This window comes from Myotis nattereri (genome assembly GCF_964212035.1).
Source record: "Myotis nattereri genome assembly, chromosome: 4".
Taxonomy (NCBI): domain Eukaryota; kingdom Metazoa; phylum Chordata; class Mammalia; order Chiroptera; family Vespertilionidae; genus Myotis; species Myotis nattereri.
Genome location: NC_138079.1, coordinates 101,897,128 through 101,914,096, shown reverse-complemented (window position 1 = coordinate 101,914,096; position 16,969 = coordinate 101,897,128). Strand labels below are relative to the sequence as shown.

The following is a 16,969-nucleotide window of genomic DNA, read 5'->3' as shown; positions in this document are numbered from 1 at the left end:
GGCCACCTTAACTGAATCAGTAATTTTTAAAAAATATATTTTATTGATTTTTTTACAGAGAGGAAGGGAGAGGGATGGAGAGTTAGAAATATTGATGAGAGAGAAACATCGATCAGCTGCCTCCTGCACACTCCCTACTGGGGATGTGCCCGCAACCAAGGTATATGCCCTTGACCAGGATCGAACCTGGGACCCTTGAGTCTGCAGGCTGACGCTCTATCCACTGAGCCAAACCAGTTAGGGCTGAGTCAGTAATTTAAAATAGAGTTGCCTGGCCGGTGTGGTTCTGTGGTTGAGCATCGACCTATGAACCAGGAGGTCATGGTTCGATTCCCAGTCAGGGCATATGCCTAGGTTGTGGGCTCGATCACCAGTGTGTGAGGCATTTTCCAGTGTGGGGCATGTAGGTGGCAGCCGATCAATGATTCTCTCTCATCATTGATGTTTCTATATCTCTCTCCCTCTCCCTTCCTCTCTGAAATCAATAAAAAATATATTTTTTTAAAAAATGGGGTCATTAATTCTCAGTCAGATGTAGTAGGTCCCGGGATCCGTAACAATGTCTGAGGAATTTCCTGGGGTCGGTCCCAGCACAGGGAGTTCGGTATGATCTTTTCAGAAGGTTTAATCAGTGCAGCTGATGGGTCTTTGTTCTGAGGACTGGAAACCAGCACCCTTTTCTCATGGACAGCATGTGAGATGCTGTGCACTCAGCCTTCCCCCTGTGATGCTTTATTTTTGGCCGGATGGTGGTTCTCTTGGGCATCACCTAGTTCTGGTTGAAATGGGCCCCTGCTCTTGGGGGTGGTAGACCTTTTGGTGCCTTTCCAGAGCCTTGAGCACAATGAGCGTGTGAAAATCAGGCAGCCTTGAGTTGGAGAGGGTGGAGTGCTGTTGTGACGTTGGGTGGAGCACTGACTCAGGGCGGCCTGCTGTGTCTAACAGGGGGGGCCCATCACTTGAGTGTGGCTCAGCACAGTAAGTGTCAGTGACCGGAGTTCGGGTCCCCCCTCACTGTATTTCTGACGGTACCTGTTGCAGGAGTGAGCGCCTGACCCTAGGTTTCCTTTGTGGCTGCTGATCCGGGAAGAGACTGGGACAATGGGTGGTTCTGTCAGTCTTGGTTTTGTGACTTTTTTTTTTTATTTCAGAGAGGAAGGGAGAGGGGAGAGAGATAGAAATATCAGTGATGAGAGAGAATCAACGATCGGCTGCCTCCTGCACACTCCGTACTGGGGATTGAGCCCACAACCTGGGCATGTGCTCTAACGGGGAATTGAACCATGACCTCCTAGTTCATACGTCAACACTCAACCAGAGCCACACCAGCCTGGCTTGTGACAGTTTTCACAGTAGAAAGATCTTGTCATTTCAGAAACACATTAATGCTCTAAGCCAGTGGTTCTCAACCTGTGGGTCGCCACCCCTTTGGGGGTCGAATGACCCTTTCACAGGGGTCGCCTAAGACCATCGGAAAACACATATATAATTACATATTGTTTTTGTGATTAATCACTATGCTTTCATTATGTTCAGTTTGTAACAATGAAATTGGGGGTCACCACAACATGAGGATCCGTATTAAAGGGTCGTGGCATGAGGAAGGTTGAGAACCACTGATCTAAGCAATAAGATAGAGATGATTCTTAAGACAGTTGGCGCAGTTGATGGCAGCATCCCCAAACTCTCAGTACCTGGATTGGCTCTTTCATGCCTCTTTCACCATTTGGACTGTGAATTCCTTTGGCAAAGAAGGAAGGGGTACACATATATTATTATATTTCATTGAATCTACACCACCACCAATCATATACTATTATTTTAGAAATCTCCAAGAAAGAAACAATTGCTGCAAATTAAACTATCACATGCCATTGATTATACACCCATGTATAATTTCAGGAGTGTTAAGGCGTGAAAATATGCAGCATAGAATTGACACAACCAGGGAGTAAGGGAATTAATACTCCATTCAGCAGGTGCCGGTGCTCTGTCAGGGGCTTCACAACAAGCCCACGCTAAGGAGGTTTTGTCTCCGTTTCACAAATGAGGAAACAGAAACTCAGAGTCTAAATAACCCGCCCTGCATCACTTAGAGTCTGACTTTGGTTCCCCTCTGCCTCACTCGGGTCCAGCAGTAGGTCCCCACTACTTCGTAATGAGACCTAGAAAATGTCTATAGCCCTGGCTGGTGTGGCTAGGTTGGACCGTCCTCCCATGCACTGAATAGTTGCTGGTTTGATTTTCTGTCAGGGCACATACCTAGGTTGCAGGTTCAATCCCCAGTTGGGCACGTACAGGAGGCAGCCAGTTGATGTTTTTCTCTCACATCCATGTTTCTCTATCTCTCTTCCCCTCTCTCTAAAATCAGAAAAACATGTCCTCAAGTGAGGGTTTAAAAAGTAAAATGACTATAAATAACCATGAGAAATAGAAAAACCTTTGTAAAGAGAGTTAGAAAATATAATTGAAGAACATAAAAGAGGCCCCATGTAAATAGAGAATTATGACAAATTCTTGGACCTAAAGACTGAGCTACGTAAAGCTGTCAGGTGGCATCATAAATCAACCTGTTGTTCGTACATGAATTCATTTGGTACCAGTGAAAAGATCCACAGGGTTGGTTCTTTCCTAGAACTTTTTGAGTGAATTCTGAAGATCATCCAGAAGAGTACATGTGTGAGAATAGTCCAGACATTTTTGAGAAAGAAAAAGGTTGCAGGATGGCCATTCCACGTTTCAAAGCATTTTGTAAAGCTACAATGATGGAAACAGGCAGCTCTAGACAGCGAAAAACCAGTGACTCTGAGTTCCTGGCCAAAGAGCCGAGGACAGACCTGGAGCCAGGTGGGAAATCATATATAATAAATGCAGCATTTCAAGTCATTGTAAAGTAGGTGGGATAGAGATACTGGAGAAAAATGAAGTCTGATCCCAACCTCACATCATATACAAAAGTAACTGAAACACACCAGCCAGGCCTTATGCTTAGATCTTTAATATACCTACATATATTAAAGATATTAAAGATCTAAGCATATATTAAAGATCTAAGCATAAGGCCTGGCCGGTGCAGCTCAGTTACTTGGACATCATCCCACTGCACGGAGAGGTCACAGGTTCAATTCCTGGCCTAGGCACATGCCCTAGTTTTGGAGTTGATCCCCAGTAGAGGGTGTGCAGGAGGCAGCTGATCAATGTTTCTCCCTCTCCCTTCCTCTCTCTCTAAAATCGATAAAAACATTATATAAAAAAAGGTCTAAACACAATAATACATGGATAATAGAACTGGGAGAATATTGGAGAGCATTTTCATATTTGGGGTCTTTGCATAGCCATAGCTATAGAGGAAGATGTTGACAGGTGTGACCACATGAAAATTGAGAATATGTGTTTATGATCTCCATTATTAAAATACGTCAAGTACAATAGAAAATGGACAGAGGATAAAATAAGGTATTTACAGAAGATACCAATAAACATGAAAAGGTGCTCAATTTCAGGAATAATACAGAAATAAAAATTGAGAGAAAATAGAGATAACTCCTTTTCCTCAAAAGATTGACAAAGACAGCCCTAGCCAGTTTGGCTCAGTGGATAGATCATTGGCCTGTGGACTGAAGAGTCCCAGGTTCAATTCCCGATCAGGGCACATGCCTGGGTTGTGGGCTCGATCCCCAGTGGGGGATGTGCAGAGGGCAGCCAATCAGTGATTCTCTCTCATCATTGATGTTTCTCTACCTCTCCCTCTTTGAAATCAATATGTTAAAAAAAAAAAGATTGACAAAGACAAAGCAGGCTCTGTTTTGCCCCCCTGGTGGAGCTGCGCCGACAGTGTGGGCTACTGGCTGGACACTTAGAGTGAGCAGGACCACAGGTTCTCAACCAGCACCACCTGCCCACTCCTGCGGCTGTGCACTGTGGTATCCTGGCTGCTCACGCAAAACCATGTGCCCCCCACAGTCACGGCGTGAGTGCCGCAGTGAACGATGGGACGTTCCTGTGCAGGAACAGGGCAGCGTTGGAGGTGATCCTGGGTCTTTGTGATACACTGTTAGGTGAGATAAAAAGTAAGGTGCCCAAGAAGATGGATAGTGTGCTTGTGATTTTGTTTTTTAAAAACTGATGTTTATAGAGGAAGAGGTCTGAGAGGAAGGATATCAAATGTTAACAGTGGCGGTCCTGGGAAGGAGAGATGGAAGAGAGGGCACTTTTGAACTGGGGCACTTCTTTATTTGAATTCCTGCAACAGTTTATGTATTTTGCCATTTAAGTCAAGTGGCTTTTTATACCATCTCTTTTATCTGTGAAATGAGCCCAGTGGAACAGTGTGGTCTTACCGGCAGTTGTGTAGCAGAGAGCAGTGTGGACCCATGTGAGGACAGAGCATGCCTCGCCCCGCCTCCGCTCTGCACAGGGGCCTGTGTTCTGGTCATCCCTTACTTGATCTTGTGCCCTTCCTGCAAGATCTAGGCTGGCCAAGGGACCCTGCAAAGCCGGTGCCTGTCTGCGGCTCACTCACCCCAGAGAGCTTGCTCACTCTGAGGGGCGCCTTTGTGGTTGGACACCCTTGGCACCCCACCCACCAGCAACCACACACATACATACATACCCAACCACACTCATGCACACATGCACAACCACTCTCCCATGCACACAGTATCCCCAGGCAACCACACACACAACCATCACACGTATACTCTTCTCTCTACAGGTCTGCCTCTTCTGATGGGTGGGTAATGGAACTAGAGGGGTGAGCAGGCTTTAGATTCCCACCCGTTCCCCTCCCCCAACCCCTCCCCAGGGTTCTAGGTGCTCTGTGCCCCCTGGGGACTGAGAGATGTTCTGTTCTGGCCTCCCTTTTCCTTCAGGGTTTCTGCCCCCAATGGGATTTGTCACCATAGGCCTGGTGACATCTGCTTGCATTCTTTTATGCTTGTCAATGTGGAAATGGCTGATCATTGTTGCTTTTTCTTTATTAAGAATTTATTTTGTTGGTTCCAGTCACCAATTGACCTTTGTCACTTACTTTCCCTGTCATTTTGTGCTTCGCTGGACATGGCCCCAGGGGAGTTCTCAGGTGTGTATCTCTCCTGTTTGTCTGTCTGTAGTCCCCTCTTCCCCACAGTGGAGTCCAGGTGGAGTGGGGTGGTGCCCCAGGGACACGCCCTGCTGCTGTCGCACTGCAGCCACCACTGCAGCCTGACTCCGTCCAGGCCTCTAAGGCACACGTGCTTTTGCTCAGCAGCCTGCAGCCGCTTGGAAGCTTATTTTGGTTTGCTCCCTAGCCCACTGATGGTGACCTTGACCTCTGAGGGAGAAGCTGTGCCCTGACCTGTCTTTTTGAAAGTCATGAATCCCCCACGGTGATTTCTTAAGGTTCTACAGAGCCCTTAGGAGCATAGGGCAGTTACCTGGGCAAGGCCTCAGGCCCAGGTCTGTGGTGTCTCTCTGTCGGGTGCATCCCAGGAGCCAGGGATCCAGTGAGGCCTCCGCCAAGCGCAGCTCAGGGTCCTCTCCCCATGTGGCAGGTGGACTGAGATCCTGCTCCCTTGCTTTGCAGCAGGAGGTGTTAAGGCCCCCACATCCCAGGTGCAGCCTCTGCAGTGTGCAAAGGCGCGAGGGTCCCGGGCACAGTCTCCTTCCCTGCAGAGACTTCTTCCTCAAGTGGCTTACCTGCCCCTCACCACCCAGGTTGTGGTGTAAGTGTCAGCGCATCGCCTTGACCTTCCACCTCCCCGGCAAGTGCTCTTGGCCTGGTGGTCTGTGCAACCGACAGATAAACTTTCCAGGAGTAGCTGGCTCCCTCCCATCCTGCTCCTGTGTCTCACTCCCACGCAGGAGAAGTAGCCCTCTAACATCTCCACTGCTGTCCACCCAGGCTTAATGCGCTTGTTTTCTCTCCCTGCCTCTCCTGATCCTTCCTCCCGCCCGGTTGCCCATCTGCTGTGGGACTGGGACTGCTACCATAGTGCGCGATGATTTTTTTGGTAAGGCCACGGCCCCATTTCAGTGTGTGTGTCTCTCATTTCGGGCTTCCTTTGTCTACCCGACACCTTCTCATGCTTCATGAGCCGTCTGCTTTGTTCTGCATGGTGAGGCAGAGGTGGGGTCAGCAGGGACTTCCGGGGTAGAGATGAGGAGTGGGGGGGTCTCTGCCCTGACACCCCAACAGCCTCCTTCAGAGCAGACCCTTGGCCGGCTGGAGAGGGGCAGACCCAGCCTCTGAGCCTCCATAAGCTCAGGGTAGGCTGGCCCCCGAGAGCCTGTCTGGGCTGAGCCTGCCTGGTGCCCGCTGTGCCCCATCCGAGGAGGAGGCAGGCCCAGGTGAGGCAGGATGTCTGAGTGGAGACAGAACCCGAAGCTGAGCACACTGCGTGCCTGTGTGTCTTGTCTCACGCCTGCATTAGATCGCAGAGGGGAGGAAAAATAAAAGGGACAGACCTGGGTGTGGGGGCTGACGCAAAAGGATTAGATTCAGTACTTGGAGGGGGGGTGTGTGTGTGACATGTCTGCGGAGAGCTTAGTCTCTGGGGTCCACTGTGGGGCTTGGTCACAGAGCAGCCAGGTGAGCCCCTCTGGGCACTAGCCCTGGGGAGCGCTGTCCTCACTTCCACTCCCTTTTTCACCTGCTGACCCCACTGCCTTGGGCCAAGTCCCTTCGGTCCTGCTCCTAGCCGTGGTGGAGGGCTGCGCCTGCCACGGGCCATCCCATCTCCTCGGCTAGGTGTTCTCTGTATCTTGTGTTGTCTTCTGTGTTCCTATCACCATGGCTCCAACCTCCATTCCCTTAGGGTGGGGTGAGGGGAGCAGCTCTGAAAGGGGTCAGTTTCATGATGGGCCGGGAAGCCACAGGGTGGGGTAAAGGGGTGATTCTGGGATGGGGGCGGCCTGAGACTGGGGTGGATGCACAGAGCCAGCTGAGTCAGCTCAGGCTGGTGCCATCTGGGCCCTGATGGTACAAAGACTTCGTGTTGGTAGAAAGCTGTAGGAACCCAACCCCACCCATGGTCCAGAATGTAAGCCCAGCCCTGCTGCCTCTGTCAAGGCCATGGAGACCTGTTCGGTGCCTCTCGGAGACCATCTGGGACCCCCTTGGGGCTTGCACACGGCAGGTTCATCCCTGACCACATTCTGGGTGGAGAGCCGCCTGAAGGCCAGCAGAGGCCTCCCCCATGGTCTACATGGCCTCCCTTTGCAGCCCGTCTTCCTGCAGGTCACACCTCTAGTCCTGATGCCCTCTTACCAGCCCTCTCGGGCGGGCTGCTCCCTGGGCGATGTTTGTTACTCTGAGGCAGGTGGTGGCATCAGTCAGCGTCTGGCTTTACCAGGCACAAAACCTCGGCACCTTTTGTTTCAGGAATGGGCAAGGAAGTGGGGAATCTGCTGCTGGAGAACTCACAGCTTCTAGAAACCAAGTAAGAACGCTCTTGTCGACGCCCCCGGTGCTGAGATAGCCCTCCACAGGCCTCCCTGTGACAGCCATGTCAGCCCAGCCCAGGGGGCAGCCCCCAGGAGGACCTGGACCCACACGGCTGAGCTCGCCCCTCCTGGGGAGCGTGGCCACTGCCGTTAGGGGGGGCACGTGGTAACCACCTGGAGCCCCGTCCTGGACCAGGCTGTGCCTTCTCAGACACACAAGTGCGGGCGGACCCCTCTGTGACCCCATCACAGAACGTCCAGGCCGGTTCACAGGAGGCTTCGGTCTCTCTGCCTTTTCAAAGAAACGCTCTGAACGTGGTGAAGAATGACCTCATCGCCAAAGTGGACCAGCTGTCTGGGGAGCAGGAGGTGCTGAAGGGGGACTTGGAAGCTGCCAGGCAAGCCAAACTGAGGCTGGAGAGCCGGATCAAGGACCTGGAGGAGGAGCTGAGGAGGTGAGCAGGGCTGCGGGTGGGGGTCCCAGCGGGACAAGGCCTGAGAGCCTGGAGGACAGAGTGAGATCCCTGCTGGGCCTCTGTTCCATCCCTGTCATCCTTCCTGCCAGCCACACCCAGTGGTCATTCCTTCCCAAAGTGGCTCATTTGCATGCTCACCTCTCAGCCACCCCACCTCCTAGCTACTGGGCTGTCTGCCAGCCGCCCCCCTTTCGTCTCCTTCCTCACTGGAATCCCACAGGAGGGTGGTGCTCCTGTCTGGGTGCCCTTTCCTTAGTGGCCCCAGCTGAGCCTTCCTGCTCCTCTCACACATGACATTCATACGGGAGGAGGGAGTGGGGATTGAGAGCTGGCTGCCCTTCACACCCTGGGCTCCCCCGTGGCTCCCAGTTCCTTGACAGCTAAGGTTCAGCCATGCAGCCCCATTGGGAAGCTCTGCACTTCCCTGTAGCCTTTCTCTTCTAGCCTGATCCTCCCCCGTTCTCCCAGAGAGGTGATGGGAAAGGGGACGTGCAAGGAGGGCCTCAGGCCGGCGGCACCTGTGCCCGGTTTGTGGGAGTGGGAACCACATCTGCTCCAAGCTTGCCTGATGCCAGCGCTGCCTGTGCCAGGAAGGATAGCTGGTTCTGCCTTCCCATCAGTTTTTGATTGCTGAGGGGAGGGCCTGTGCCTTGGCTGGAGCAGCCAGGGCAGATGTGTGAGCTTCCGGGCACCGGTAGGAATGCTCAGGGGCTAGGACCTGAGGGGAGAGTCCTGAGTCTCCTCCTGGCGTCCCTCTCATCTTGCAGAGTGAAGTCCGAGGCCATCATTGCCCGCCGTGAACCCAAAGAAGAGGGGGAGGATGTAAGCAGCTATCTCTGTACAGAATTGGTATATTCCACTATTAACATGTGGGGCAGGGGTGGCAGTGGGCGGGCTACCAGGGACGCGCTCTTCCCTCTGGGCCCCGTCACCCTCACCCCACCTGTGTGATGACCACACCCAGCAGCACCCTCCCCACCCCGAGATGTCATAACGTCAGAACAGGACCCCTTAGCTTCCGATCCTAGTGCGTGCATTTTGTTAACACTTACCCAAGGATATTTTTCCCCCATTAACTTTCAGAGAGTGGGAGGGAGGGGGAGAAACAGAGAAAGAGGAACATTGATTAGTTGCCTTCTGAATGTGCCCCGACTAGGGCCGAGGATCAAGCCTGTAACTGAGGTACTTCCCTTTCACCGGAATCGAACCTGGGACCCTTCAGTCCAAGGGCAGACGCTCCAACTACTGAGCCAAACCGGCTAGGACCTAGTGGATGCATTTTATACCGTCACAAGCAGGGTCTCCCTGCCTATGCAGCATGGCCACTGCCCCGTATACTCCAGCTGGTGGAGCAAGGCTGCGGAAATAGCATCAGTCACCACTGTCCCCAGACCAAACGGTTTGCGTAGCTCAGTGGCTGGGAGGCCCTCTGCCTACTCATCTGTCCCCACCTCCTCCCCAAGGTGCACTGCACTGAACGTTCTGAGGAAAGTCGGCCCCTCTGCTCCCTGCAGGAGGCAGTCCCGGGTCTTCCCCCTCATTAGCTGTTATTTTCTGGGTCATGTGACACTCACATCGGGATGCAGTTCACACAGGCACTGGGGAAGCAGCAGCCTTCCTCTGCACCCTCACTCCAAGCTCCAGGGCAGAAACAGCTGCCGGGACTGTGGCGTCCCGGCCGCTCCCACATGCTGAGCGAGGTGCCTGGGAGGGGCCTCTGCCTGCTTGTGGGGCCTGGGCTGCATGTGGTGGGGCCCCATGGGGAGGGTGCAGCCCTCACTGGAAGCTCCCCTCTGGGCCCCTCGCCCCTGCACCAACCAGCAGCTCCCCAGGACTCAGTTTCACAGAGTAAACTTGGTCCTGTCACAGAATTTGCCAACAGCAGACCCCTCACAGACCCACAAAACTTCCAGCGTGCGGCCTGGCCGCATGGCTCAGTGGTTGAGTGTTGACCCATGAACCAGGAGGTCATGTTCTCTTCCGGTTCAGGGCACATGCCTGGGTTGCAGGCTCGATTCCTCAGTAGGGAGCGTGCAGGAGGCAGCTGATCTATTATTGTCTCTCATTGATGTTTCCATCTCTCTTTCCATCTCCCTTCCTCTTTGTCTAAAATCAATAAAAACATTTTAAAAATGAAATAACATAAAACACCTTCCAGTGTTCAGCGTGGATGTGGTGACCCCAGGCCCTGCTCACCTCCCTAGCACCTCCCCCTGCGGCTTCCCCTTGGGCCAGTCCCACCAGTTAGTGTTGACTGAGGCGTTTAGGATCGCCACGGTGCCCAGGGCTCATAGGAAAAGTCACTGTGCCCTCAGGTGAATCCTGTGACCTTCTGGAAAGAGGGAGGCCCTGTGGGTGGGTAGACTTCCATGGCTTCCGTCCCCCTGCCCACACCCTCCCCACCCATTTGCCTGCGTCTGTGGGAGCCCGCACTTGGATTTGCCCACACCCAGAGGCCAGCCCACAAGGAATCTCGGTGTGACCTGGCCTTGGAGGGCACGGGACTGACCTGCCAGCTGGTCCTCCCCTGGCTCAATGGCAGTGCCCTTTCCCCGCAGGACAAGATTCCCCTGGCGCAGCGCCGCCGCTTCACGCGGGTGGAGATGGCCCGCGTGCTGATGGAGCGCAACCAGTACAAGGAGCGGCTGATGGAGCTGCAGGAAGCTGTGCGGTGGACCGAGATGATCAGGTGGGCTCCAGGGCTGCCCGCAGGGTCCCTCTACGAGGCCCTGACTTGGAGGCTGACCTCTACCCCACCCACCTCCCTCTTCTAGGAAGTGTGAGGGGCTCCCAGGTGGGGGCCTCTGGCGCCAGGAGAGCTGAGCCTCCCCTGCAGCCCTGGCCTGGCAGGGAGATGCCCACTGGGCTCGAGCTGGGCTGGGACATGTTGGGGCTGGTGTGCTAGGCCCCTCTGGGAAGTTCTGAGTGACCTGCCCAGGATGCCCTCTACTCTGTTGCTCCATTCCCCGTGTGTCCGGGATGAGGGTCTTTTTCGAGGGTGGCGAGAGGGAACCCAGGAAGAGTGGGGTCTGGTCAGATTGGGAGGGGCCAGGCCTGGCCATAGGCGTGGGTGGGCAGTGGGTGGGCTGAGTGCAGTGCACATGGCTGGGCAGGGTAAGGGGTGACAGGTTGGGCGGTGGCTTAGCTGGGCCCCTTCCCTGCGCTCCCTTGTAGAGCATCCCGAGAGCACCCATCTGTCCAGGAGAAGAAGAAGTCCACCATCTGGCAGTTGTGAGTTGGGGCGCTGGGCTGGGGAGGGGGCAGGGAGGCCTACCCCAGGCCCACCGCTCACTTCCCATGCCTCTGCTGGTAGCTTCAGCCGCCTCTTCAGCTCCTCGTCCAGCCCCCCACCCGCCAAGCGGTCATACCCCTCGGTGAACATTCATTACAAGTCACCCACCACAGCAGGCTTCAGTCAGCGCCGAAGCCACGCCCTGTGCCAGATCTCAGCAGGAAACCGGCCCCTGGAGTTCTTCCCAGATGAGTGAGTGTCCCACCCTTTCCCTGCACCTCCCACTTGGCTCAAGGGGAGACCAGGTGGCCCAGAGGCACTGAGCAGGGCCTGCCTCACCTGGATGCTCTGGGACTGTGCTAGGGGATGGAGTCCATGGTGGGAAGGACACTGGCCGAGGCATCAGCGGTCATGATGTCTTCATGAACACACCGTGCGCCCCTCCACGCCCTAGTGGGAGCATGGCTGTCCCTTTGCACCCCCTACAGTCCCTGTTGCTAGTCCCAGCGCTGCACCCCTCCTGGCGTCTCACTCAGCACGCTGGTCCCGCACGCCTGTGCTCCAAGGACTCTTGGAGCTGACAGGAAATTTTCCCACAGGGTTGGGTCTTCCTGGGGAATAAGTTCCTCTTTGTAATTTGGTTTTTCCCTTGTTTAGAAACCAAGAAATCCAGGGCTCCAGGGCAGAAATGGGGGAATCTGTGCCTGTGTCAGAGCTGTGGAAGTTTCCCTGGAAGGCCCAGGGGGATGGGAGGCTGCGCTGTAGGTCCCTGCCAGTGGGCCCTGAGCGGCAGGGACCGCAGCACGGGAACCTGGACGATGGCAGGTGCTGGGTCCGGTCTCCTGCCCAGTGCTGCGAGAGCCATCCGCTCCTTTGACGGGCGCCCAGCTGGGGCAGCAGGAGCCGTGTCTGGGTGGGAAAAGACAGGACAGGTTCAGGAGGGAGCGCTCCCTGAGGTCAGGCCTGTGGGACTGTGGGTCACCAAAGCCTGAGAAGTATCCCATCGTTCCTCTCGCCCAGCGACTGCACCTCCTCTGCCAGGCGGGAGCAGAAGCGTGAGCAGTACCGCCAGGTGCGCGAGCACGTGCGCAACGACGACGGGCGGCTGCAGGCCTGCGGCTGGAGCCTGCCGGCCAAGTACAAGCAGGTGCTGCGGGGCACAGTGCGCGTGCATAGGGCGGGGGGAGGCACAGGGCCGGTCCACAGCCTCGGCCCTGATTCTGGAGGGATGGGTAGCCGAGCTGCTGCGGACGCACTTGAGCCGCCCCAGGCCTCGCACCCACAGCGCCCCTCTGCCTCTGATTGCAGCTGAGTCCTAACGGCGGCCAGGAGGACACACGGATGAAGAACGTGCCTGTCCCGGTGTACTGCCGCCCTCTGGTAGAGAAGGATCCCACCATGAAGGTGAGCCCTGCTCTGACGGAAGTGGGCGGAGCAGGGAGTGTTCCCACCCAGAAGCTGAACCCCGGCAGGTCTGGAAGCTGGGGAAGACCCCGTCCCGTGTCTGCAGCAGCCCTGATGCCCCTGTTCTCTCAGCTGTGGTGTGCTGCGGGCGTCAACTTGAGCGGCTGGAAACCCAGTGAGGACCACACTGGGAATGGAGTCAAGCTGGAGCCAGGCTTTGACCCTCTGACCTGCAACCGGGAAGTGGAAGGAGAAGCCAAGAGCAACCACACATCGCCGGAGAAGAAAAAGGTCAGAGTGGCAGGAGGGGAAGGCCTGCCTCTGCTTGTACTGTCTGCTGTCGTCTGCATGCTCAGGCTGTGCCCAGCACCAGGATCTGGGTGGGAGTGACATAAACAGGGGAGCTAGGGACAGTGCCCCATGACTGGACTTATGTGAGGTTCCCTTCCCCTCCTGAGGGCAGGCAGGCCCAGGGCTAAACTGCCGCCCAGCACCTCGGAGCCAGGAGCTGTGGTGGGTGGGGAAGATCAGAGGGCTCAAGACTCAGCAGGCAGTAGGGCTGAAGGGGCCAGGTTCCCCCAGGGCCTTCTCCTTGCAAGAAACAAACTTTACTGTCTGCAGAGGAGCGGTGGGGGAGGCTAAGCACACTTGGAGCCCAAGGCTTCCCTTTGTGTCCGGCATCATTTGGGAGCCAGTGGCCCAATGGCTCGGAGCTCACGGTCTTCTGTGGAAGTGAGACCACACGAGCCTGCAATCTAGATACAAAGTGCAGTTCTGATGCTCACCCTCGGCTAAGGGATAGGACAGCCGTACCCCTAAGGCCGTGGTCAGGGCTAGATCCTAAAGATTCCAGGAGACCCCATGACCCCAGGTGGCTGCTGGAGCCACCCACCCTTGGTCACCATCCTGGTCGCCTGTACTCTGACAGGCAAAGGAGCTCCATGAGACAGATGCCACCTCAAGCCGGGTGTGGATCCTCACCAGCACCCTGACCACCAGCAAGGTGGTGATCATCGATGCCAACCAGCCAGGCACCGTGGTGGACCAGTTCACCGTCTGCAATGCCCATGTCCTGTGCATCTCCAGCATCCCCGGTGAGTGCCGCCCCACAAGAGCCAGTGCCCAGGAGGGAGTGTTTGTGCTGCTCAGAGGACAAGGAGGATGTTATGTAAGGAGACTGGCAGGGAAGCACCTGCCTCTGTGACACCCCATGGGCACAGGAGCTGGTGGGGGAGTGTGCGAGGAGGGCCACGCTGTCCTCATCCTGCTTAGTCTTAAGGACACAGGAGATGCGATGTGCTGCTCACTGATTAGAAGCAGGTGGGATGGCACCAGCAGGCGACCTCCATTCCCTCCGTCACACCCCAATGGGACATGAGCTCTGGGTGTGGTCTTGCAGCGGCCAGCGACAGTGACTACCCTCCCGGGGAGATCTTCCTAGACAGCGACGTGAACCCTGAGGACTCTGGTGCGGACGGGGTGCTGGCCGGCATCACCCTCGTGGGCTGCGCCACACGCTGTAATGTGCCGCGGAGCAACTGCTCCTCCCGAGGGGACACCCCAGTGCTGGACAAGGGCCAGGGTGAGTCCTGGGCCTGAGCCCCAGAGCAGCCTTCTCTCTGCCCCCTTGTTCCTCTCCCTGCCCAGCCAAGCTTACCTCTCCCTTCCACAGGGGAGGTGGCTACTGCCGCCAATGAGAAGGTCAACCCTTCACAGTCCACGGAAGAGGCCACAGAGGCCACAGAAGTCCCTGACTCTGGGCCCAGTGAGGCAGAGGCAGCTGCAGTGCGGCCCGGGCCCCTCACGGAACACGTCTTCACCGACCTGGCCCCTGCCCCACCCCCCAGTGCCCAGCCTGGCAGGTGGGCCTCTGAGATGGGGCAGAGACAGAGGGGAGGGAAGGCTGACAGGTGGGCAGGGACCGGCCTCCGTGGGCTATCCTAGAGCCATCGTTCTTCCTGCAGTGAAAATGGGCCAGAGGCTACCTCGAGTGATGTGCAGCCCGAGCCTGAGCCCAGTGGAGACCCCAAGGGGGCCAGCAGCAGTGCCTCGCCCACCATGTGGCTGGGCGCCCAGAATGGCTGGTACGTGGGGCTCTGGGGGCAGGAGTGGGGCAGGGCCCCCTGGGCAAGCCCCTGCCTACCTCAGCCTTCTCCTGCAGGCTGTACGTGCACTCGGCCGTATCCAACTGGAAGAAGTGCCTGCACTCCATCAAGCTGAAGGACTCCGTGCTGAGCTTGGTGTATGTGATTCTTAGCCGAGAGCTAGGCATCAGGAGGGGGCCTTGAACGGCCCAGCCTGAGCCTGGCTCACCACCTTCCCATTCCAGGCACGTGAAAGGACGAGTGCTGGTGGCTCTGGCAGATGGGACTCTGGCCATCTTCCACCGCGGCGAAGGTGAGGCCTGGCAGCAGTGGGCAGGTGGGCGGCATCTGATGGTCCTGGCAGGGTGTGAACCACACTCACTGTGAGCAGTTGTGGAACCTGGCCAGGCCTGAGCCGGTGTGGTGGGCTCTGCAGATGGCCAGTGGGACCTGAGCAACTATCATCTGATGGACCTGGGCCACCCACACCACTCCATCCGCTGCATGGCCGTTGTGTACGACCGTGTCTGGTGCGGCTACAAGAACAAGGTGCACGTCATTCAGCCCAAGACGATGCAGATAGAGGCAAGTGCTGGTGGTAGGGGCTTCAGGGAGGGAAAGGGGCTTTTGCTGTCAGCATTGCTCCCGACACACCTTCTGGTAGATGTCGGGGGCTTCCTGGGGTCAGAGGAACTGCATTCAGGGAAGTGACTCATTTGTCCAAGGTCACAGGCAGGGAGAGGTGGCTGGACTGTGAATGCTGGTCTGTCCGGAGCTCACCTGCTGCTTCGTTCTGAAACAAGTCAAGTTGGTGCCTGTGCTACCTGAATGCGGGCTCAGGTGTGGGGCGGTTGGCTGGGGCCCTCCTAGGAGCCTAGACCAGAGCAAATCAGGCTCTATCCCAGGGGTCCTCAAACTACGGCCCGTGGGCCACATGCAAATACAAATATTGTATTTGTTCCCATTTTGTTTTTTTACTTCAAAATAAGATATGTGCAGTGTGCATAGGGATTTGTTCATAGTTTTTTTTAAACTATAGTCCGGCCCTCCAACGGTCTGAGGACCCCTGGTCTAGAGCCAAGGTTACAGTGAGCGGGTAGACATCGGTGAAGCCCTGGCTGTGGCCCCCACTGACGGGCTGCTGTGACCCTCAGAAGTCCTTTGATGCCCACCCGCGGCGGGAGAGCCAAGTGCGGCAACTCGCATGGATCGGCGACGGGGTATGGGTGTCCATCCGCTTGGACTCCACACTGCGGCTGTATCACGCCCACACCCACCAGCACCTGCAGGACGTGGACATCGAGCCCTACGTCAGCAAGATGCTGGGTAAGGCTGTTGGACTGGCCTAGCAGGGCAGAGAGGGCCTTGAGGTAGCGCTGACCCCGCCTACTCTTCCCCCTACCCCCCAGGCACCGGCAAGCTGGGCTTCTCTTTCGTGCGCATCACGGCCCTGCTTATTGCGGGCAACCGTCTCTGGGTGGGCACCGGCAATGGAGTCGTCATCTCCATCCCGCTGACCGAGAGTGAGTGACCCAGACACCTGCAGAGGTGGTGAAGGCAGCCGCTAAAGGGCATGTGGTAGGGTCCCGGGGCGGGTGTGCTCTGCCAGGCCACTCAGGAGGACATGGCTGCGCTGGGCACAGCCGTCCTGTCCTGCCCCTCCTGTGACTGCTTCTCTCCTCTCCCCTCCATGCTTTGCCCCTCGCCTCCCCCAGCTGTGGTTCTGCACCGAGGCCAGCTCCTGGGGCTCCGAGGTAAGTCCACAGGCCTGCCTCCTGCTCTCCAAAAGACCCCACCCAAGATGCCCTGCGGGCCCCACAGCGTGCTCCTGCCCTTTGCCCTCGCCTCCTTGGAAATTTCCCAGTGATGGGTTCAGCCCCTCCAGGCTCCTCTCTATCAACAGCCAACAAGACATCCCCCACCTCTGGGGAGGGGGCCCGCCCAGGAGGCGTCATCCACGTGTACGGCGACGACAGCACCGACAAGTCGGCTAGCAGCTTCATCCCCTACTGCTCCATGGCGCAGGCTCAGCTCTGCTTCCATGGGCACCGTGACGCTGTCAAGTTCTTTGTCTCCGTGCCAGGTGAGTGGCGGGCCCCACTCCCTGCAGGTGGCACCCGTGGCCTCCCTTCAGGAGCCTGCATGTTGGCTCTGGCTGTCCTCCTAAGGCCCCTGTACCCCCTGACAGGGAACGTGTTGGCCACTCTCAATGGCAGCGTACTGGACAGCCCGTCCGAGGGCCCCGGGCCTGCCGCCCCTGCCTCAGAGGCCGAGGGCCAGAAGCTGAAGAATGTGCTGGTGCTGAGTGGAGGGGAGGGCTACATTGACTTCCGCATTGGTGAGTGGGAGCT

General features: G+C 56.6%; 1 protein-coding gene across 2 annotated transcripts in view; it reads left to right on the top strand.

The window, feature by feature from the left end:
* Positions 1-16,969, top strand: part of MAPK8IP3 (mitogen-activated protein kinase 8 interacting protein 3) — a 58,925-nt gene that overhangs the window by 40,368 nt on the left and 1,588 nt on the right. The window contains exons 9-30 of one of the 2 annotated variants that reach the window (XM_081088698.1): positions 5,973-5,990; positions 7,361-7,418; positions 7,725-7,877; positions 8,666-8,747; positions 10,457-10,587; positions 11,073-11,129; positions 11,212-11,382; positions 12,151-12,277; positions 12,439-12,534; positions 12,667-12,825; positions 13,463-13,628; positions 13,934-14,116; positions 14,207-14,396; positions 14,499-14,618; positions 14,696-14,776; positions 14,864-14,931; positions 15,055-15,203; positions 15,773-15,944; positions 16,028-16,141; positions 16,334-16,372; positions 16,522-16,701; positions 16,807-16,956. In XM_081088698.1, the coding sequence (XP_080944824.1) occupies positions 5,973-5,990; positions 7,361-7,418; positions 7,725-7,877; positions 8,666-8,747; positions 10,457-10,587; positions 11,073-11,129; positions 11,212-11,382; positions 12,151-12,277; positions 12,439-12,534; positions 12,667-12,825; positions 13,463-13,628; positions 13,934-14,116; positions 14,207-14,396; positions 14,499-14,618; positions 14,696-14,776; positions 14,864-14,931; positions 15,055-15,203; positions 15,773-15,944; positions 16,028-16,141; positions 16,334-16,372; positions 16,522-16,701; positions 16,807-16,956 (2,664 nt within the window). The remainder of the gene's footprint in view (positions 1-5,972; positions 5,991-7,360; positions 7,419-7,724; positions 7,878-8,665; positions 8,748-10,456; positions 10,588-11,072; positions 11,130-11,211; positions 11,383-12,150; positions 12,278-12,438; positions 12,535-12,666; positions 12,826-13,462; positions 13,629-13,933; positions 14,117-14,206; positions 14,397-14,498; positions 14,619-14,695; positions 14,777-14,863; positions 14,932-15,054; positions 15,204-15,772; positions 15,945-16,027; positions 16,142-16,333; positions 16,373-16,521; positions 16,702-16,806; positions 16,957-16,969) is intronic. The other variant, XM_081088699.1, reaches the window with a different exon arrangement.